At 43.7% G+C, this 16,509-nt stretch overlaps 1 protein-coding gene across 2 annotated transcripts in view; it reads right to left on the minus strand.

Annotated features, from left to right (window-relative positions):
• Window positions 1–3,341: 3,341 nt before the first annotated feature.
• LOC137520920 (mucin-7-like) overlaps window positions 3,342–16,509 on the minus strand; it is a 94,835-nt gene continuing 81,667 nt past the window's right edge. For both annotated transcript variants that reach the window (XM_068239508.1, XM_068239507.1), the window contains 4 exons: window positions 10,115–10,507; window positions 8,298–8,588; window positions 5,950–6,113; window positions 3,342–4,074 (listed from right to left, as the gene is read on the minus strand). In XM_068239508.1, coding sequence (XP_068095609.1) covers window positions 4,030–4,074; window positions 5,950–6,113; window positions 8,298–8,588; window positions 10,115–10,469 — 855 coding nt within the window. In that variant the 5' untranslated portion in view covers window positions 10,470–10,507 and the 3' untranslated portion in view covers window positions 3,342–4,029. The remainder of the gene's footprint in view (window positions 4,075–5,949; window positions 6,114–8,297; window positions 8,589–10,114; window positions 10,508–16,509) is intronic.

Genomic DNA, 16,509 nt, shown 5'->3' on the forward strand with positions numbered 1-16,509 from the left:
ACCACCGACTATTAAGGCAAACGACGAACGAGCCAAATCGCTACAAAAGAAAGTTCTGTCTTGGCGGATTTTTCCCAACGACGATCGTTTGCAAAAGTAGTACATCGTTGCAAACGGTCGTTCGTACTAGGCTTGACATGCGCATTTCACTATTTCTCTGTGAAACTTCTCATTTTTATGCGCAGGCGCAATAGTTGCTTTACGTGATGTAACGTTCGTTCTAACGATTAGATCGTTACACACATTTAAAAACTAACTTTACTCAGGTCGTTCTTTCATCAATTAAAAGCTCGTTCGTCGTTCTCAACGAACGATCGTTGTCGCATGTGTGTACGTAGCATAAGAACCAATAAGGAGGCCTAAGAGGTGTGGCCAAGGTGGATTTTTTTTTTTTTACAAGAGAAGTCAATGTCTGCACTTTATACCGTATCAACAACTAATATCTGTGGAACGTCTGATCTTTTTAAAGAGGAAACAAACTAAAAAAAAAAAAAAAAAGCATATTGCACCCACAGCACCATAAAAATAAAATACAATATTATATAGCTACTCCTCCAACATTGTTTACATTTTTTAAGTGGGTTGCTGCATCAAATTCAGGCTACCATCATCTTTAAAAACACAAACACCTGCTATAATACGGCAATTTTGTTTGCGATTCTGGAAGCCTGTGTAGTCATCCCAGCATGCAACACAATCCCCTCAGCAAAATGACCTGGGGGAGGAGAGGCTTCAGCCTGCAGTTAGTTAAATGAATGATTCTACTTAAAGGGAACCCTGTGACATAATGAGACAGACATGTATGTACAATGGCAAGCATACAAATAACTATGCTGTGTTCCTTTTCTTTTTTTTCAGTCTAAAAGAGTTAACATTGTGCTATGCAAGTGACAATATCTCTCCAGTTAGGAATATCCATTGGGAATATAGCGTAACCCTTACTGATAAGGAATGACATCCATAACACACTTTCCTGGCAGAGAATGGCTTCTGAGTGCTGGGGATAAGTAAAAAAGGTCAATAGTTTACTATAAAGTGATTCTACTGTAAATGTTACAGGTTTACTTTAAGGGCTCGTTTCCACTATAGCGAATCCGCATGCGGGCACTGCATGCGGATTCGCATACTTAATGTTAGTGGATGGGGCTGTTTCCACGTGTGTGGCGGCGTTTTTCGGTGCGGGGAAAATCTGCACGACCGATTCGTGTGCGGCAGGAATGCGGGCGAATCGCCGCTAATGTATTCAATAGGGAAATCGCATGCGGCTTTGTCATGCGGATTTCCCCGCGATTTCGCATGAAAGCCAATGGAACTTAACACAGGCAGTGACATGGTTAAATTCGCATGGCTCCTTGCCATGCGAAATCGCATGCGAAATCGCGGGTAAATCTGCATGCGGAAACGCAGCCGCATGCGATTTCTTCAGCGGTGGAATCCAGGCGATTCCGCACCCCTACAGTGGAAACGAGCCCTAAGGGCCCTTTCACATGGGAAGTTGAACTGTGTGCTCAGCAAGCAGTTACCAGGCAGCAGCAAGCAGTTGAACGAATTCAACAGGCTTATTACTGCCTATGAATTGCTTGTGTAAAAGGGCCCTAAGTAATTGGGATTGTCTCTGTTTACTTCACATTTCGCTCTTTGATCCGTTGCTGTTATAAGCACAACCATCTTGTTCTATACAAAGCAGTAAATACAAAACTGGGGAAAAATAAACATTTTATTTCAACCGGTAATAAAACTAGAGAAAAATTAATCAAAGAACAACTTTCACAAGTCATCAAAACAGAGGTGCAAATATGGCAAAAAAAAGGTTCCTATTTATAATACAAAGGAAAACAAGATGGCGGCATCTGGCGTGTCGATGGCTAGTACCCTGAGTGCAAACATTGGCTGGCGCAATCTACAAGTGTGATGGTAATTGTACTGCATCTACACACTGAAGATCAATATGTGAGAAGTCAACAATTTTTTTAAACAGATTAATAAACTTAAACTATAGATTACCTAATGTAAATGAGTTATTAACATTCACAAATATTGGTGCAAAAGAAACAAAGGTTGCCTGTGCAAAGCACTGTGAGTACTAACAGGAAGGCAGCTGTGCAGAGGAAAACTCCTCCCCAGGATCAGGATATCTGGATATTTAACTACATTCAGTTTTTATTACAGAATACACATTTGTGAGTCAGACCTCTGCTAACCGCCTCCCCAAAAGGCTACTGGATCATTACTTTCGCCTGTTCTTACCCTTTTATGCATGGACCTACACCTAGCACCCAAAGCAGTACCTGCACTTGCTCCACTCTCCAGGTGGCACTGCGCTGCAGTGGGCCTCCTCATTCATTTCAATGGAAATCCTGTCTACTACTATCTACATGACAGAAGTCAGCAAAGATTGGAGAGAGCAGTGGTGTTGCAAGTAAATGAGTTCTGTGCCACGCAGATTGATTGAATGCTCCTAAAATATTTTCAATGCAAAGCTATTGACTGACCAATTTTAAGCAGTTGATTTACAAACATTACACTGCTACCTGATGACAAACTGATCGATTGTGTGCAAGGGGACAACAGCACCGGATTTCCCGTTGACCGATGGACCTCCGGCCGGTCTACTCCCCCAGATATGTGTCCCCTTCCACATTATGTCATTACATGCGGAACTGTCGTGGTACAGGTGCTCACAATGGCAATTCAAGAAGACACCGGACACAGGAGGCAAGGAGAAGTGACAGACGAACATGGAACACAGCATGCCAAGGGAAGAAGCAAATATTTGGGGTGCGGCCCAGCCGGCAATGCTAGGATGATTTCCAATAGAAATCTCTCTGCAGTGTGTGGGCAGGCAATAGATCTCTCTCGCAAATTGGATGGTGAATCTGGTAGCAGGTGTATGGGCACTAGACAATACTCTCTCTCGGAAGGCATCCAGGCAAAGGCCACATCAACATCCCGGGTAGACTATCAATGCCAGTCAACACATACCACTCACAGCTAGCTTCCCCATCCCTTGCATTTAGCTGAATCACACCATAGAGACCAGCATACTGACAAGGTGAATGGCTTGTAATCTGTGAGTAGTGACAATTATCCATGGAGAAGGTGTCCCTCTGTATTCATTGCGTCTTTCACTGTACAACCGTCTGACAGCCATAACTTCATAGTCATTCAGGAGGTGGAGGTTGTAGTACCGTAAAGTTTATGGCCTTTGGAATGTCCTCTAATTTACTTCCGTGCAAATACCAGACGGGTTTTATTGCTGTAAGTACCAGTGCAGACAAGAAACAGATCCCCAAGGCTGGCGTGACATCTCCCCCCCCCCCCCCCCCCCCCCCGAAATCCATATTTACATTGAGGATAAATGTGAAATCTTTCCGACTACAGCACGTGGCAGGTGGGGAGGCAGCAAGAAGAAGACTGGAATGCACCAGATCAAGTAAAACATTCACAATAACGGTTTGTAGTTACACCAAAGTGCAAAAACAACAAGACAAAAGGGCAACTCGCAAACAACATTTGGCTTCAAAATAGAATCAAGGGATGTGATTGTAATTTTTATCTGGGCCGTGGGTGATAAGATATCCGCACTTTCTAAAAGGAACCTGAACGCAGAAAGTCAGCAGGTGTGTTCTGTGGTTCCAGCTCTGTAGAATTCAGCCCTATCCAGATGTAGTAGCTGGAGTACGACAGAGCACAGTATTGGGAAGAGGCCGCTCATCTGACTCAGACCGCTCTGAGTGATGCTAACATGGCAGTGCAGGGAGGGTTTTTTCATCATGAGAGAACTGGCTCAGTCAGTAGTCAGATCTGCGCTGTGTGGTGGCTGAAACCATCTGGCAAGGATGGGCAGAGTGCCCTGGAATTACTGCGAGGTCCTGGCCCACTTCAAACTTGGGGAAGGGAGGGAGGGGAAGGCACAATGGGAGCAAAGAGACAGAGGGCAACTACTTGTGCCTCAGGGCTCCCAGTGCTCACAAGAAAATTAAATGTAAAAGTCTTGTGCAAAATAAGGCTGGTGGAGTGTGTTGTCATCTAGTAGCTGTAGAGTGACAGTGGTGTGTCTTCCATCATGTCGTCCTGCCAGGAGAGAAAATCAGAAATTGTCAGAAATCAAAGGCCAGCACAATCTTTCCTTTCCAGTCCAATCACAACTAAATACGGCTGCACTAAAAGTGATCTGACTCGCCATATAAGGCAGGTTTGGTTTATGGAGTTGAAAAATAAACTCTCTATAAAGGTAGTTATTTGAACCCCGATTTCCCTACCCTGGTCTACTCTTTGGGATCTGCAAGTTTGTAAACTTACTCTACTGCCCAATGTTTACAGGAACCTTTGTAACCATCCAAATCCTCTCTTTTGTGCTTTGGAAGTTACTCCTATGTCTTGCTACATCCTCCATCAACCACTGACAGTGCATAGAAAACATTTTATTTCGTTCAATCCGCTTCTGCTAACTTATAGCAGCCCACCAAACCTTGAAGTGAGGTTCACAGTTTCCTAAGTTTAAGATATTAGTTATGTGGAATCATTTCTGGAGTGGGCTACTGCACTCAAAATCTTTCACCATAACAGACGAAACCTAAATTCTGCAAACCACCTTCCTCTGTTCAGTAGACACACCTCCTCACGTTCATGTATACAAGACTTGCCATAGGCATCTCTCCTCCTCTGAAACTCCCTCCTACAACACATCTCCAACTCAGGTCAGGTGTCAAAATCGCTCTACATTACAGAACAAAAAGGAACTCCAATTCCCTTGCACAATGTCTGCACAAGCACAGATCTCAAATAGAATGGTGAGATCACTTGAACACAGCTATAGATGGATACAACGTTTCATCAAGGTTTTCTTGGTACCTGTAGTGCCTACTCTGGTATGAAAACCTCCACAATCAGATATACACAGCAGAGGACAAACACTGGGAATACACTTAGCTGGAGACTGCCCTACACTTCCCTATGGATATAGTATAAAGTCAGGCACCAACTATGCTCACATGGCAGGCAGTAGAATCCAAGGAGGTATAGAGCAACCTCTAGATCCTAGTTTCTCAACATGCGGTACGCGTACCCCAGGGGGTACTTCTGATGGTTCCAGGGGGTACTCAGGCTTGACATACTTGATCAAGAGTAACAAATTTAGAGTTTTAGAAAATTATAAATCCTATATAAACACCAAATTAGTATTTTTTTCTAATTAAAAGCAACAGTAAATGCTTGGAAATTGTGTAGAACCAATTATCATGTACTACGATTAAATATGTATTTGTTAAGGGGTACTTGGTGAGTACAGGGTTTTATAAGGGGTACATACCAATAAAATGTTGAGAAACACTGCTCTAGATAAAGCCTCTTACAGAGAATCTAGCATGAGTATGGAAGCCTCTATAGGTTAGCAATACCAGACTGTCGCCCATGGGATTTAGGTCCTGATCTCTGCAGACAACAGTAAGGGCCCTTTTCCACTTGCAACGCTAGCGATTGCTGAATCGCAATTACCGGCGATTCCCCGACGTTCGCCGCCGCGATTTTGCTATGCTATGCACTGCATAGCAAAATCGCGGCAATTATCGCTCCGCCGCGCGTTCGCGTTCCCGACAAAAGCGAATCGCGGTTGTGGAAATGACCTACCGCGATTCCTATGTTAAAAAGCAAACCGTAGCGATTGTAAAATCGCTAGCGGTTTGCGGTTTTGCGATTCAGCCAGCGCAAACGCGCTGGTGGAAAAGGGCCCTAACTGTGTGTGTGCATCCGTCTCTCCACCTGATAGTTCCCATTATGTATGCTTTTGTTGTATAGCAGGAACTGCAAGAACGCTGATAGCACTGATGGGGATCCTGAGGGTGACTCTAGTTCCTTCTTGTTTTGTTCAATTGGCCCACCCACACAAGTCTTACACTGGCTTAAGCAGAATACAGTCAGTTTGGTTCACTGACACTCTCCATCTCTCACCATTGGTAAGTCCTGAAGGCGTCTGAATTCTGTGCGCCGGTTTCTTTTCTTGTACCGATGAAACCCAACCGCCACGACAACCATTACCACCATAATGGTAAAGACAGAAACAATCATGACAAACAAAGGGTTGGAGCTGCTCCCGGAATGGAAACTTGGCAGATCTGAGTGAAAGAAAAAAATCAAAAAACAAATCAGCAATCATCTCTCTTCTCACTTCTGTCCAGGGCTGTGGAGTCGGTACAAAAATCAACCTACTCAAACTCCGATTCCTCAGTTTATGATATCACCGACTCCAACTCCTCGATTCGGACTGCTTTAATTTGCATATAACAATCTTGTTGATTGAAAGTATGTAATGTAAAAGGCATTTCATCACTGGCAAAGCTTAGGAATGTAAAGACTATATTAAGATGACATCTGCATCTGCTTTTGGGAGCAAAAATCTCCTGGCCAGGAGCTGACACTCTACCCTGTCAGCCATCCCAGCCTGACATTGCCAATGTGAATGCCTGACATCTTGGGCTTGATTCACAAAGCGGTGATAACCCAGTTATCACGCCTAAAAGACTTTAGGCGTGATGACCTTTTCACCACTGAGTTATCACCGCTTTTTCCTGCTCTTCGCGCGAAGTTACCGCGCGTACGCGCGCAAAGTCCCATAGGGTTTAATGGGAGCTTCGCGCGAAGCGTCGGGTGCTGCGCGCGCACTTACGCGCGGTAACTTCGCGCGAGTTTCTTCTTATCACGCCTAAAGTGAGTTTAGGCGTGATAAGGGGCTTTTCACTGGCGTGCAAACACTTTGCACCGCTTTTGTGAATCAAGCCCCTTGTCTGTATAATAAGATCCACCGGAGCACCACATCTGCTGGCTTCCGGCATGTTCCCTGCCACCTTGCAGAAAAAGGCCTCTACCTTTTCTATATCTGATAAAGGAAAGTCCAGGGCCATTTTCTGCAACAGGGTGGAGCTACACACCGGAACCCAGCTGATATGGGGTTCCAGTGAATCTTATTTAACAGGCAATGTGTTGGGGACATTCTATTCTGTGTTATTTTATCTACATCCAGAGATTCAATTGAACTAAACTTAGGATATAGGTCTAGAGTAGCTGTTAAAAAGAAATCAAAACTAGTCCTTGGTAAAAGTACATGTAGAAGGTGCAGACAGGAACCAAGAATGTCAATCGTGCACTAGGCAATCTTAACTGTGGATACATCTAACGGCTGGTGCACACCAAGTGTTTTTGGTAGCGTTTTCAAAACCGGTGCCGCTTGTGAAAACACTTGGCTAATGTATCACAATGGGATGGTGCACACCAGCGGTCTGAGGTTTTTAGCAAACCGCAAACGGGGCTCCTGCAGCATTTTTGCGGTTTGCAGATGCGTTTCTGCCTCAATGTAAAGTATAGGAAATGCTCCTACCGCTCTGAAAAACACTAGATCAGAGCGGTTTTCCAGGCGTTTTTGTTACAGTAGCTGTTCAGTAACTGCTTTACTGTAACAATATATGAAATCTGCTACACAAAAATGCTCAAAAAAATGCTAGACATGTTTAGAAAATCTCTCTAAACATGCCTAGAATCGCTCTGAAAATCTGCTTAAAAACCTCTAGCGTTTTGCGGATCTGCTAGAGGTTTTTGGTGTGCACTGGGCCTAACAGTGATGTGCAGGTACTCTGCAGGAGAATGAGAGGATTCTTCCTCTATAAGGGCTAATGCACACCAAAAACCTCTAGCAGATCCGCAAAATGCTAGAGGTTTTTGATGCAGATTTTCAGAGCGATTCTACAGGATTTCTCACTGGCCTCTCCCCTCCTCTGGAACTCCCTCCCACAACATATCTGCAACTCTCCAACTCTTGAATCCTTTAAATGCACCCTTATAACTCACCTTTTAAAGTGAGGATTTAAGATAACCGAGGACACACCTGCAGTGACAGCCAATATATAGCTTGTTCACTAACCCACCTTGTCTTTCCTCCATATCCCTTCAGATTGTAAGCTCACAAAGACAGAACCGTCATTAGCCATGATGGAAAATTAGGAATTTTATCACAAACATAATTAACAGCTTAGAAGACTAAGGCCTCCTTTCCACCGACTGTTGGTAGGCAGTGAAATGCCTCTCAAACTCTCACAACTGCTCACTGCTGCCTAGCAACTGCATGTTGCTGCATGATAACGGCTTACTTCTGCTTGGTAACTGCTTGCTGAGCACACAGCTTAACAGTTCGTGGAAAGGAGGCCTGAAGCAGTTCTGTAGTCACATGACCACCACCATGTCACCTCAGCAGCTTGTAAAAGCAACCTTGAAGTCTATGAGTGACATATCTTCATAATGGTTCTCACCTTTATTACCTCCCACCTCCAGCCCAGACGGGTCCCTCTGTACGGCGGTCCTGGCGGTGTAAGTGCTTGGGGTGGTCAGTGTGCTAGGGCTGGTAGGCTGTGCTGTGGTCAGGGTGGTGGTGACAAGCGTGCTGGCAGTGATGGTAGATGCTGAGTTGGGGTGAGGTCTGGCTGTTGTAGCTTCAGGCTGAGCAGACTCTGGTGGGTTCTCAGTGCTGAGCCGGGTTTCAGTGCTGGGTACCCAGGCTGTGCTGAGAAGCAGTGGGCTCTCTGTGTGGTTGGTGGTAGTCTCTAGAAATACACAAGATGAGTAAATAGTTCATAAAATCTTATGATGCCCCTATAGCACTATCTGCAAACACAGGTTGCCCATACTTGGCTAGAGTATCTTTCTACATGAAACTGGATGTGTATTTACTTATCTCAATGTTAATCAGAGTGAGTCTTAGTAGGTAGCATTATTGACTGCATAGGGGGGTGCCAAGGGCAAACAGCTAAGTAAATCCAAGGGTGCACAAAGATTAGATTACCTTGCCAGGATTTTAGTCTAGCAACACTCAATGAAAACCAAATTCAAGCCAAGCAAAAAGCAAGCAAGCATTTTTATATTTACATAGAGAGAAATGTAGTGGAAAAATTGTAAATCCGGCATTGCTAGGTGTGAAAATAAGGCTATGATCCCAACAGCTGTCCTCTGCAAGAAGGAAGTTGTTATCTGCAAGACAAAAATGGTAGGAGGCCGCTTGTGCTAATAAAAATCTTTTGTAATACTTTGCAGAGATTTTCGTCATTGAGGTAAGACACCTCAAACTTTCTACTGTTTTTAGCCGTTTTTAAACGCTTTTATCATCCCAGGGCGCCTCTTTCCTCTGATTGTGTTATCTGCAAGAAGTTGGCAGCCGCTGAGCTGTGGGGGTGTGACTGGGCAGATCTTGGTGCATAGCAAATGGGAGACATGCTAATGAATATAGCCAATGAACCAACCAAATCCCAGCCAGGTCAACATATGCAAGGAATTTGTATGTTCTCCCTGTGTCTGTGTGGGTTTACCCCGGGCACTCCAGTTTTCTCCCACATCCCAAAAACATAAAGATAAGGAATTGGCTTCCCCCTAAATTGGCCCTAGACTTTAAAACATGCACTACACGATACATACATAGGCATATGACTATGGTAGGGACTAGATTGTGAGCCCCTCTGAGGGACAGTTAGTGACAAGACAAGATATACTCTGTACAGCGCAGCGTAATATGTCAGCGCTATATAAATAAAATAAATGGCAAAGAAGTAATTCTGTACAAAAAAAAAGGCTGTACTACAAATGATGGACCACATGATACAGTTAGATTGAGGGCTGACCAATACCCTTGTGGATGAAGACAGGATGAGGATATTAAATTAATCAGGTGATCATATCTTTGGACTAAAATACAGCCTCAAAGCTTCCAAATGGCCCCCTGCTGTGTATTCTTCCCACCCAACATCCACCAGCCAAGATTTATTTCTTTAGCTGTCTACTGGTTGGATAGTGTACCGATGAAGGGCTCTGCCTCTGGTTCAAACCTCAGCTCTTTCTGTTTAGTAAGCCACCACCTATTCGGTGAGGAAACATTGGGCAAGACTCCCTAACGCTGCTACAGCCTATAGAGCGCATCCTTGTGGCTGCAGCTCTGGGGCTTTGAGTCCACCAGGAGAAAAGTGTGATATAAATGTTCTGTGTCAGCTGTGGAAAGAGAAGGATGATTAGGCTTTCCATATAGTTAAGACTAATTTCCTGTAATGGATTGCAGATTGCACAGGAAGCATGGCCCACTCACCTGTTGTAGCATCCTCCAGTCTAGGTAAGTGGGTGGTTGGAGGTGGCTGGGTAAAGTTTGGCCCCGTTGGGTCTCTGGGCTTCGGATCAGTGTGCAATGCACTATCGGAGGTCACGTCACTGTCAGTGGAGGCCTCCTGCACCAATCTGGTGACAACAGGCGGCCCAGTGCTGAATTCCAGTCCAGGCTTTGTAGATGAATCTTTGGCTATATGGGGGTCTGTGGCTGCCACGCCCTCATTGTGCTGCTCTCCATGTGTGACATCAGCCAGCGCCGTCACACTGGTGCTTGAATCTTGTAAATGTGTGGCGTTCTCAATGGATGAACCTGTCGCAGCCAATGGACTTTCCGTCATATTCGCACTCTGATTGGTGGAAGCTTCTTGTGCAAATCCTGACAATAGAGAAAAAATGATTGAATACATGCAACTTTAAAAAGGAGGATAGTGGTAAGATGCACAACTGCTGCGAGACATTTACTAACTAATATTGTAATTGTTGTTATTTACAAACCTGAAATACTCTGAAGCCTTTAATCCCTCTCTCCTGCCTCATGTATATTAAATATCTCACTCTCCCACTCCCACAGGCGTTTAACATTAAAAGTGTAAAGTAACTCCAGGAGCGGACTGACAAGTCATGGGGCCCCCGGGCAATAGGAGATTATGGGGCCCTGTACCACTGTTGCCAACCTGTCACATTTTTACAAAGATATAATAATTTACTGACAACAGATATTTTACATTAATAAAAAAAAAAACCCTGCTCCGAAAAATAGGTGTGGTCATGCAACAGAATGTGGGCATGATCATGGGTGGGGCCAAATATACATGACCTTAGCAGTGGTGTAACAGCTCTGTTGGGGAAGTTTGAGCTCTGCCATAGTGTTTGCCCAAAATCCATGTAATATGACAGCATTTCACCAAAAATCCACACAATTTGGCAGAAGTTCCTCCGAAATACAGATAATATGGCAGTGGTTCCCCCAAAATCGATAATCTGGCAGCAGCAGTTCCCCCAATATACACATAATTTGGCAGCGGTTCCCCAAAATACGCGTAATCTGGCAGCAGATCACCCAAAATACATGTAATCTGGCAGCAGTGGTTTCCCCAACTACACATAATCTGGAAGCAGCGGTTCCTCCAATTTACACAATCTGGCAGCGGTTCCCCAACATACACATAATCTGGCAGCTGTTCCCAAAAATACACTTAATCTGGCAGCTGAGGTTCCCCAAAAATACAGTGAATCTGACAACAGTTCGCCCAAAACAGGTGCCCCCAGTATAAGTAACCAGGTCTATAGGTATGCCCAGTGGAAGTAACCATAGTACAATATGAGGTTTGGGAGAAGCACACCTTACCATTAGAAGTTGGGTGCGTAGCCTGGATGCAAAAGCCACATCAATTCAACATAGAAAGTCCAAGGTTGGCTAGCAGACCAATGTTGGTATTCAAGGATATTTATACCTTATTGCAAGTGTCAACACAACATGACAATTGTTTCGAGGCCATGGATGGTCCCCTTCATCAGATAAGTGCAGACATATGTCTGCACTTATCTGATGAAGGAGACCCTCTGTGACCCTCTACAGGGCCGGCGCTGACATACAGGCAAACAAGCAAAGGGGGGAATAGCCCCAAATCCTGCGACTGCTGCTAGGCCCTGCCAGGTCATCTCTCGCATTGCTCCCCCTGCACATTATCTTCATGCTCACTTGTCCCAGCGGGCACTGGCTACACCCTCCGGGCAGTCTTCAGCCACGCTGTCCACCTCTTCTGTATGTGGCGCGTGTTTACACACAACACATGCTTGATAGAAAAGAGGCAGAGAGCACTGGGACAAGTGAGTATGCAGCTAATGGGCAGGGGCCCCGGGGAGCAGTGTGGAAATATCCATCGGTTGGGGGGGGGGGGGGGACTATCATAATGGGGGAGCTATCGCGGGGGGGGGGGGGGCCCTAATTAAGTTTGCCCCAGGGCACCTTAAACCAGCATTGGTAGAAGAAATCCTCGGGAAGTGGCGTGGGACTTGAAGGGAAGGGGGGAGTCAGCTGTACACATTGCTAGAATAGCAAGTGTTATTTCCAGGGCTGTGGAAACAAAGATCATCTGGCTCCGACTCCTCAGTTTATGAAACCACCGACTCAGACTCAAGGTAATAAATAACTATAAGCATAAATGTAAGTGGAGGAGTAAAAAAAATCTATATTTGACAGTGTCATAAAAATATACCAAAATTTATTGGCGCATATAAACAAACAAACAGCATATATACGCACACACTCCAACTCCACAGCCCTTGCAGGACTATGGAGTGGGTACAATAATACTCCAACTCCTCAGTTTACGAAACCACCAACTCCGACTCCAGGTACCAAAAAATTACTCTGACTCCATAGCTCTGGTTATTTCTGTGTACTGTGATTCTCAGCACATTATCACCCAGCCCCTCCACCATGATCCAAACACAGTCCGACAACTTAGGTGTGTCCACTCAGTTAGAGCAAGAGAGGTACCGGTATATAACTAACAAGACCTCCTGTTTTGTGTGGCTGATTGCTAATACAAGAAGATTTAATACTAGAGTTGTCTGTACTGAAACAGTACATTTTTCAGTCTAAAATGAGAACAGTATGTGCTTTGTGGAAATGTATAGCTAGCTGCTAATGAAATCAAAATTATACGCAAATCTTTTAGAACATTAAAGGGCACCTGAACTGAGAAGGATATGAAGGCTCACATTTTTTTTTCCTATTAAACAATGCACATTGCCTGGCTGTATTGCTAATCTTTTGCCTCTAATTCTTTTAGCCATAGACCCTGAGCATGCATATGCATATCAGGTGTTTATGACTTAAGTCTGACTGGAGTAGCCCCATGCTTGTTTCAGGTGTGTGATCCAGATACTACTACAGCCAAATAGATCAACAGTATAGCCAGGCAACTGGTATTGGTTAAAAGAAAATAAATATGACAGCCTCCATGTCCCTCTTGTTATAGTTGTCTTTTAAATTTCAAGTATCTTCGCAGAACTGATATGTTTATGAGAGTTTTTTTTAAGCAAGAGTGATATATCACTTTAGAATTATACATTTTTTTTTAGAAGTCTTGAAGTCAACAGATTTTCTACAATGACCGTTTCATATTTATGCAGTAGATGGCGCTCTGGCACCAGGTTACAACTCTATATGGCTGCAGTACAGTTCTTAGCTTGCCTTGCACAGCTTTTCAGTCTGATGGCAGGATTTTCTTTATACATTGACTATTAAGAGTTTCCAGGAATATCCCCATGGGTGGGTTACAAGAACAGAATTAGTGGAAGCCATTATTTATTGTGTGGTAGTTTGGTTAAGTATGGGGTCACACATGGTCTATATTTCCATATGAATGTGAACTAAAACATCATCTCAATTATAAAAAAATAAGTCCTAAAAGTAGATGAAAAAAAAAAGAGCTATATTTTGGTTTCATATTTTGAAAAATAAAAATGATCCAATAACATATGTGCATGTGGCAGAAATGAAGGAATAGTGTTCTCAGTATCTGATGTGTCCCCTTTGTGTGGTAATAACTGCAACTTAAAAAAGTGAATCCGAGACGAAGCACCCTCAGGTATTTTACCATATATATCAGTGGGAACATTAGAGAAAACACCTACCCTGCTCTCTGTTTCATTCTTCACTGCTAAAATCCTCGACTGAGCATTCAGTCTGGCGTTGCTCAGGAATCATTATAGCGGAGTCTGTCTTCTCTGATGTCTTTTCAAGTCCAAGCCTGCCCCCTTCTGGCTCTTCTGTTATGACTCAGCTATAATGATTCCTGAGCCAGACTGAATGCTTAGTCTGGGATTTTATAACAAGCAGGCTGAGCAGTGAAGAATGAAACAGAGAGCAGGGTAGGTGTGTTCTCTAATGTTCCCACTGATATATATTGTAAAATACCTGAGGGTGCTTCATCTCTGGTTCACTTTAAAGTGAACCTCCGGACTAAAAATCAACTCAGCAGCACTGAAAAGGCTTTGTGTTTCTTTAACAGTTTCACAGCATCAGAACTTTCTCTTATACAAGCCTCATTTTTAGCTGCACAGAAGAAAACTGCCCGGGCTTTTTTCCCCTGATGCTGTGCAAAGCATGATGGGATTTCTGATTTTGTTGTTCTCGTTCTGCTGTTTTTGGTGCAATTTTTTTTTCTTTTACATTTTGAATTTGACCTTTTAAAGCCTAGCGTGTGCAGCTGGGAGGGGTAATCAGGACACAGGATAGTTGGAACTATGTCTCCTTGTCACCTCCTTTCAACCAAAAAGATGGCTGCCCCCATGACAAAGATGGCAGCCCCCATGAATCACAAACATTTGCCTGTTCTTTTAAAACAGGGTGGGTAAGATATTATATTACCTATCTATTCTAAATAAACATAACTAATGTAACTTGATGACAGTATGTTTGTTTAGGCTGAAGTTCCCCTTTAAGTATGGTACCTGAAATGCTTCTCATCTCAGGTACGCTTTAACATGTGTGGTAACTGTTGATCAGTCCTGCACATCAACTTCGCCAGCTTCAGCTCTTGGATGTCGGGAGGACTTCCTCATAAACTGTCGGTTTAGGTCTTTCCACAGCATTTCAGTTAAATTAAGGTCAGGACTTTGATTTGGCCATTTCACAAGCGATCACACGTTCACACAAGAAGTTGAACTGCATGCTTGTCATGCAGTTAAACCCCCAGCTGCTGGCCACGGGTGTCATTCAAGTGCAATTTAAATGCAGTTGAATCGCAGTGTTAGCGTTTGACGCATGACCTGTCGCATGTGAGTACAGCAGCGGCCCAGGGCGGTTTCGTCTCTTCACCGTCGGTTCTGAGCGCTAGCACAGTATTCACCACCTTCAGCTTCACTTGTAAAAGATGCCTCAAGCAAGTTTTCACTGCATTTCTTTTAAAAAGAAGGAGAATGTTAAAATTGTAAGAAAAATCATATTGCAACGCATTTTGCAATGCAATTTTTTTGTGCTCCCATCAACTTAACCCCCCAGTGCAGGAAAAAATGCTGCATGCATGGGTGAAAATCAAACTGCATCAGTGGGAAAAGGACACCATGATTACCATGTTATTTACATTGCCTTTAAGATCAAATGTTGGTTTGAATAACATGCAGTGTGAACCGGGCTGAACAGCACACCTGAAGGCTTTTAGATTCCTTTCTACAAGAAACTAGCTAGCTAGCGATTCTGATTCCCCTTCCTGGGTGCCCTGTGTTGGTTTTATTGATCAATTTCCATAGCTCTTTATTCTAAGTGCCAATTTCTGCCAAACCCTCTTTGTTAGTTTTGAACAGCGTTCAGATGATACATACCGGTAACTCCTGTTGAAGCATACATGAAGTGAAAACTAACAGATGAGATAAACAATTGTAGCTATAGTCCTGATCCTGATAGCGTTTACCTGGAATCCAGGGGCGTTGCTAAGATCCAAAAGGATCCGGGGCGCCAGGGAGAAAGGAAGTGTGTGGTGCACAAAAACTGGGAGTGGCCATGACGTGGGTTTCAGGAAAATGGGCATGGCCATGATGTGGGTGTGGCTAACTGTAATGTAACAGTGTAACTCAAAAAGGCTCTGAGTTTTTTCTTAAAACACAGGCAAAGTGACCCTAAAGGTAATTTGACAACTTTTTTCCCCCCTAAAAACACACATAGAATAAGGCAGCATTTGCCCCACAAAAAAAAAACCACAACAATGCAGCAACTCCACCATGATGTGGTGGTCTCACATCATGGATGTGCAGACGATAAATCTGCAGAAACTGCATGAAGCTATCACGTCAATATGACCAAAATCTAAAAAATGCCATGAAGAATGAAGGCAGTTTGGAAAGCAAAAAGGAGTCCAACTCAGTACTAGCAAGCCGCAACTAACAAATGCTACGCCACATATAAAATGCAGAAACAATTACCCCAGATGACAAATGCAGAAACAATTACCACACATGTGAGATGCAGAAACGTTTACCCCAAATGTCAAATGTAGAAACCATTACCACACATGTGAAATGTAGAAACGTTTACCCCAAATGTGCAATGCAGAAACTTACCACACATGTGAAATGTCGAAACTGTTACACCACATACAGCAAATGCAGAAACCGTTATCACAGATGTGAAAATGCAGAAACCATTACCATGGATGTGAAATGCAAAAACCATTATCACGGATGTGAAATGCAGAAAACATTATGCTACATATATGAAATGCTGAAACCATTAACACAGATATAAAATTCAGACATCGTTACCACAGATGTGAAATGCAAAAAACGTTACCACGGCTGTGACCCCTCCCTCAACCCCTGCGACCCCCTCCTTCAAACATGTGGAGCCCCCTCCCTCAAACATTTGGGGCA

This window comes from Hyperolius riggenbachi, chromosome 6 (genome assembly GCF_040937935.1).
Source record: "Hyperolius riggenbachi isolate aHypRig1 chromosome 6, aHypRig1.pri, whole genome shotgun sequence".
Classification (NCBI taxonomy): domain Eukaryota; kingdom Metazoa; phylum Chordata; class Amphibia; order Anura; family Hyperoliidae; genus Hyperolius; species Hyperolius riggenbachi.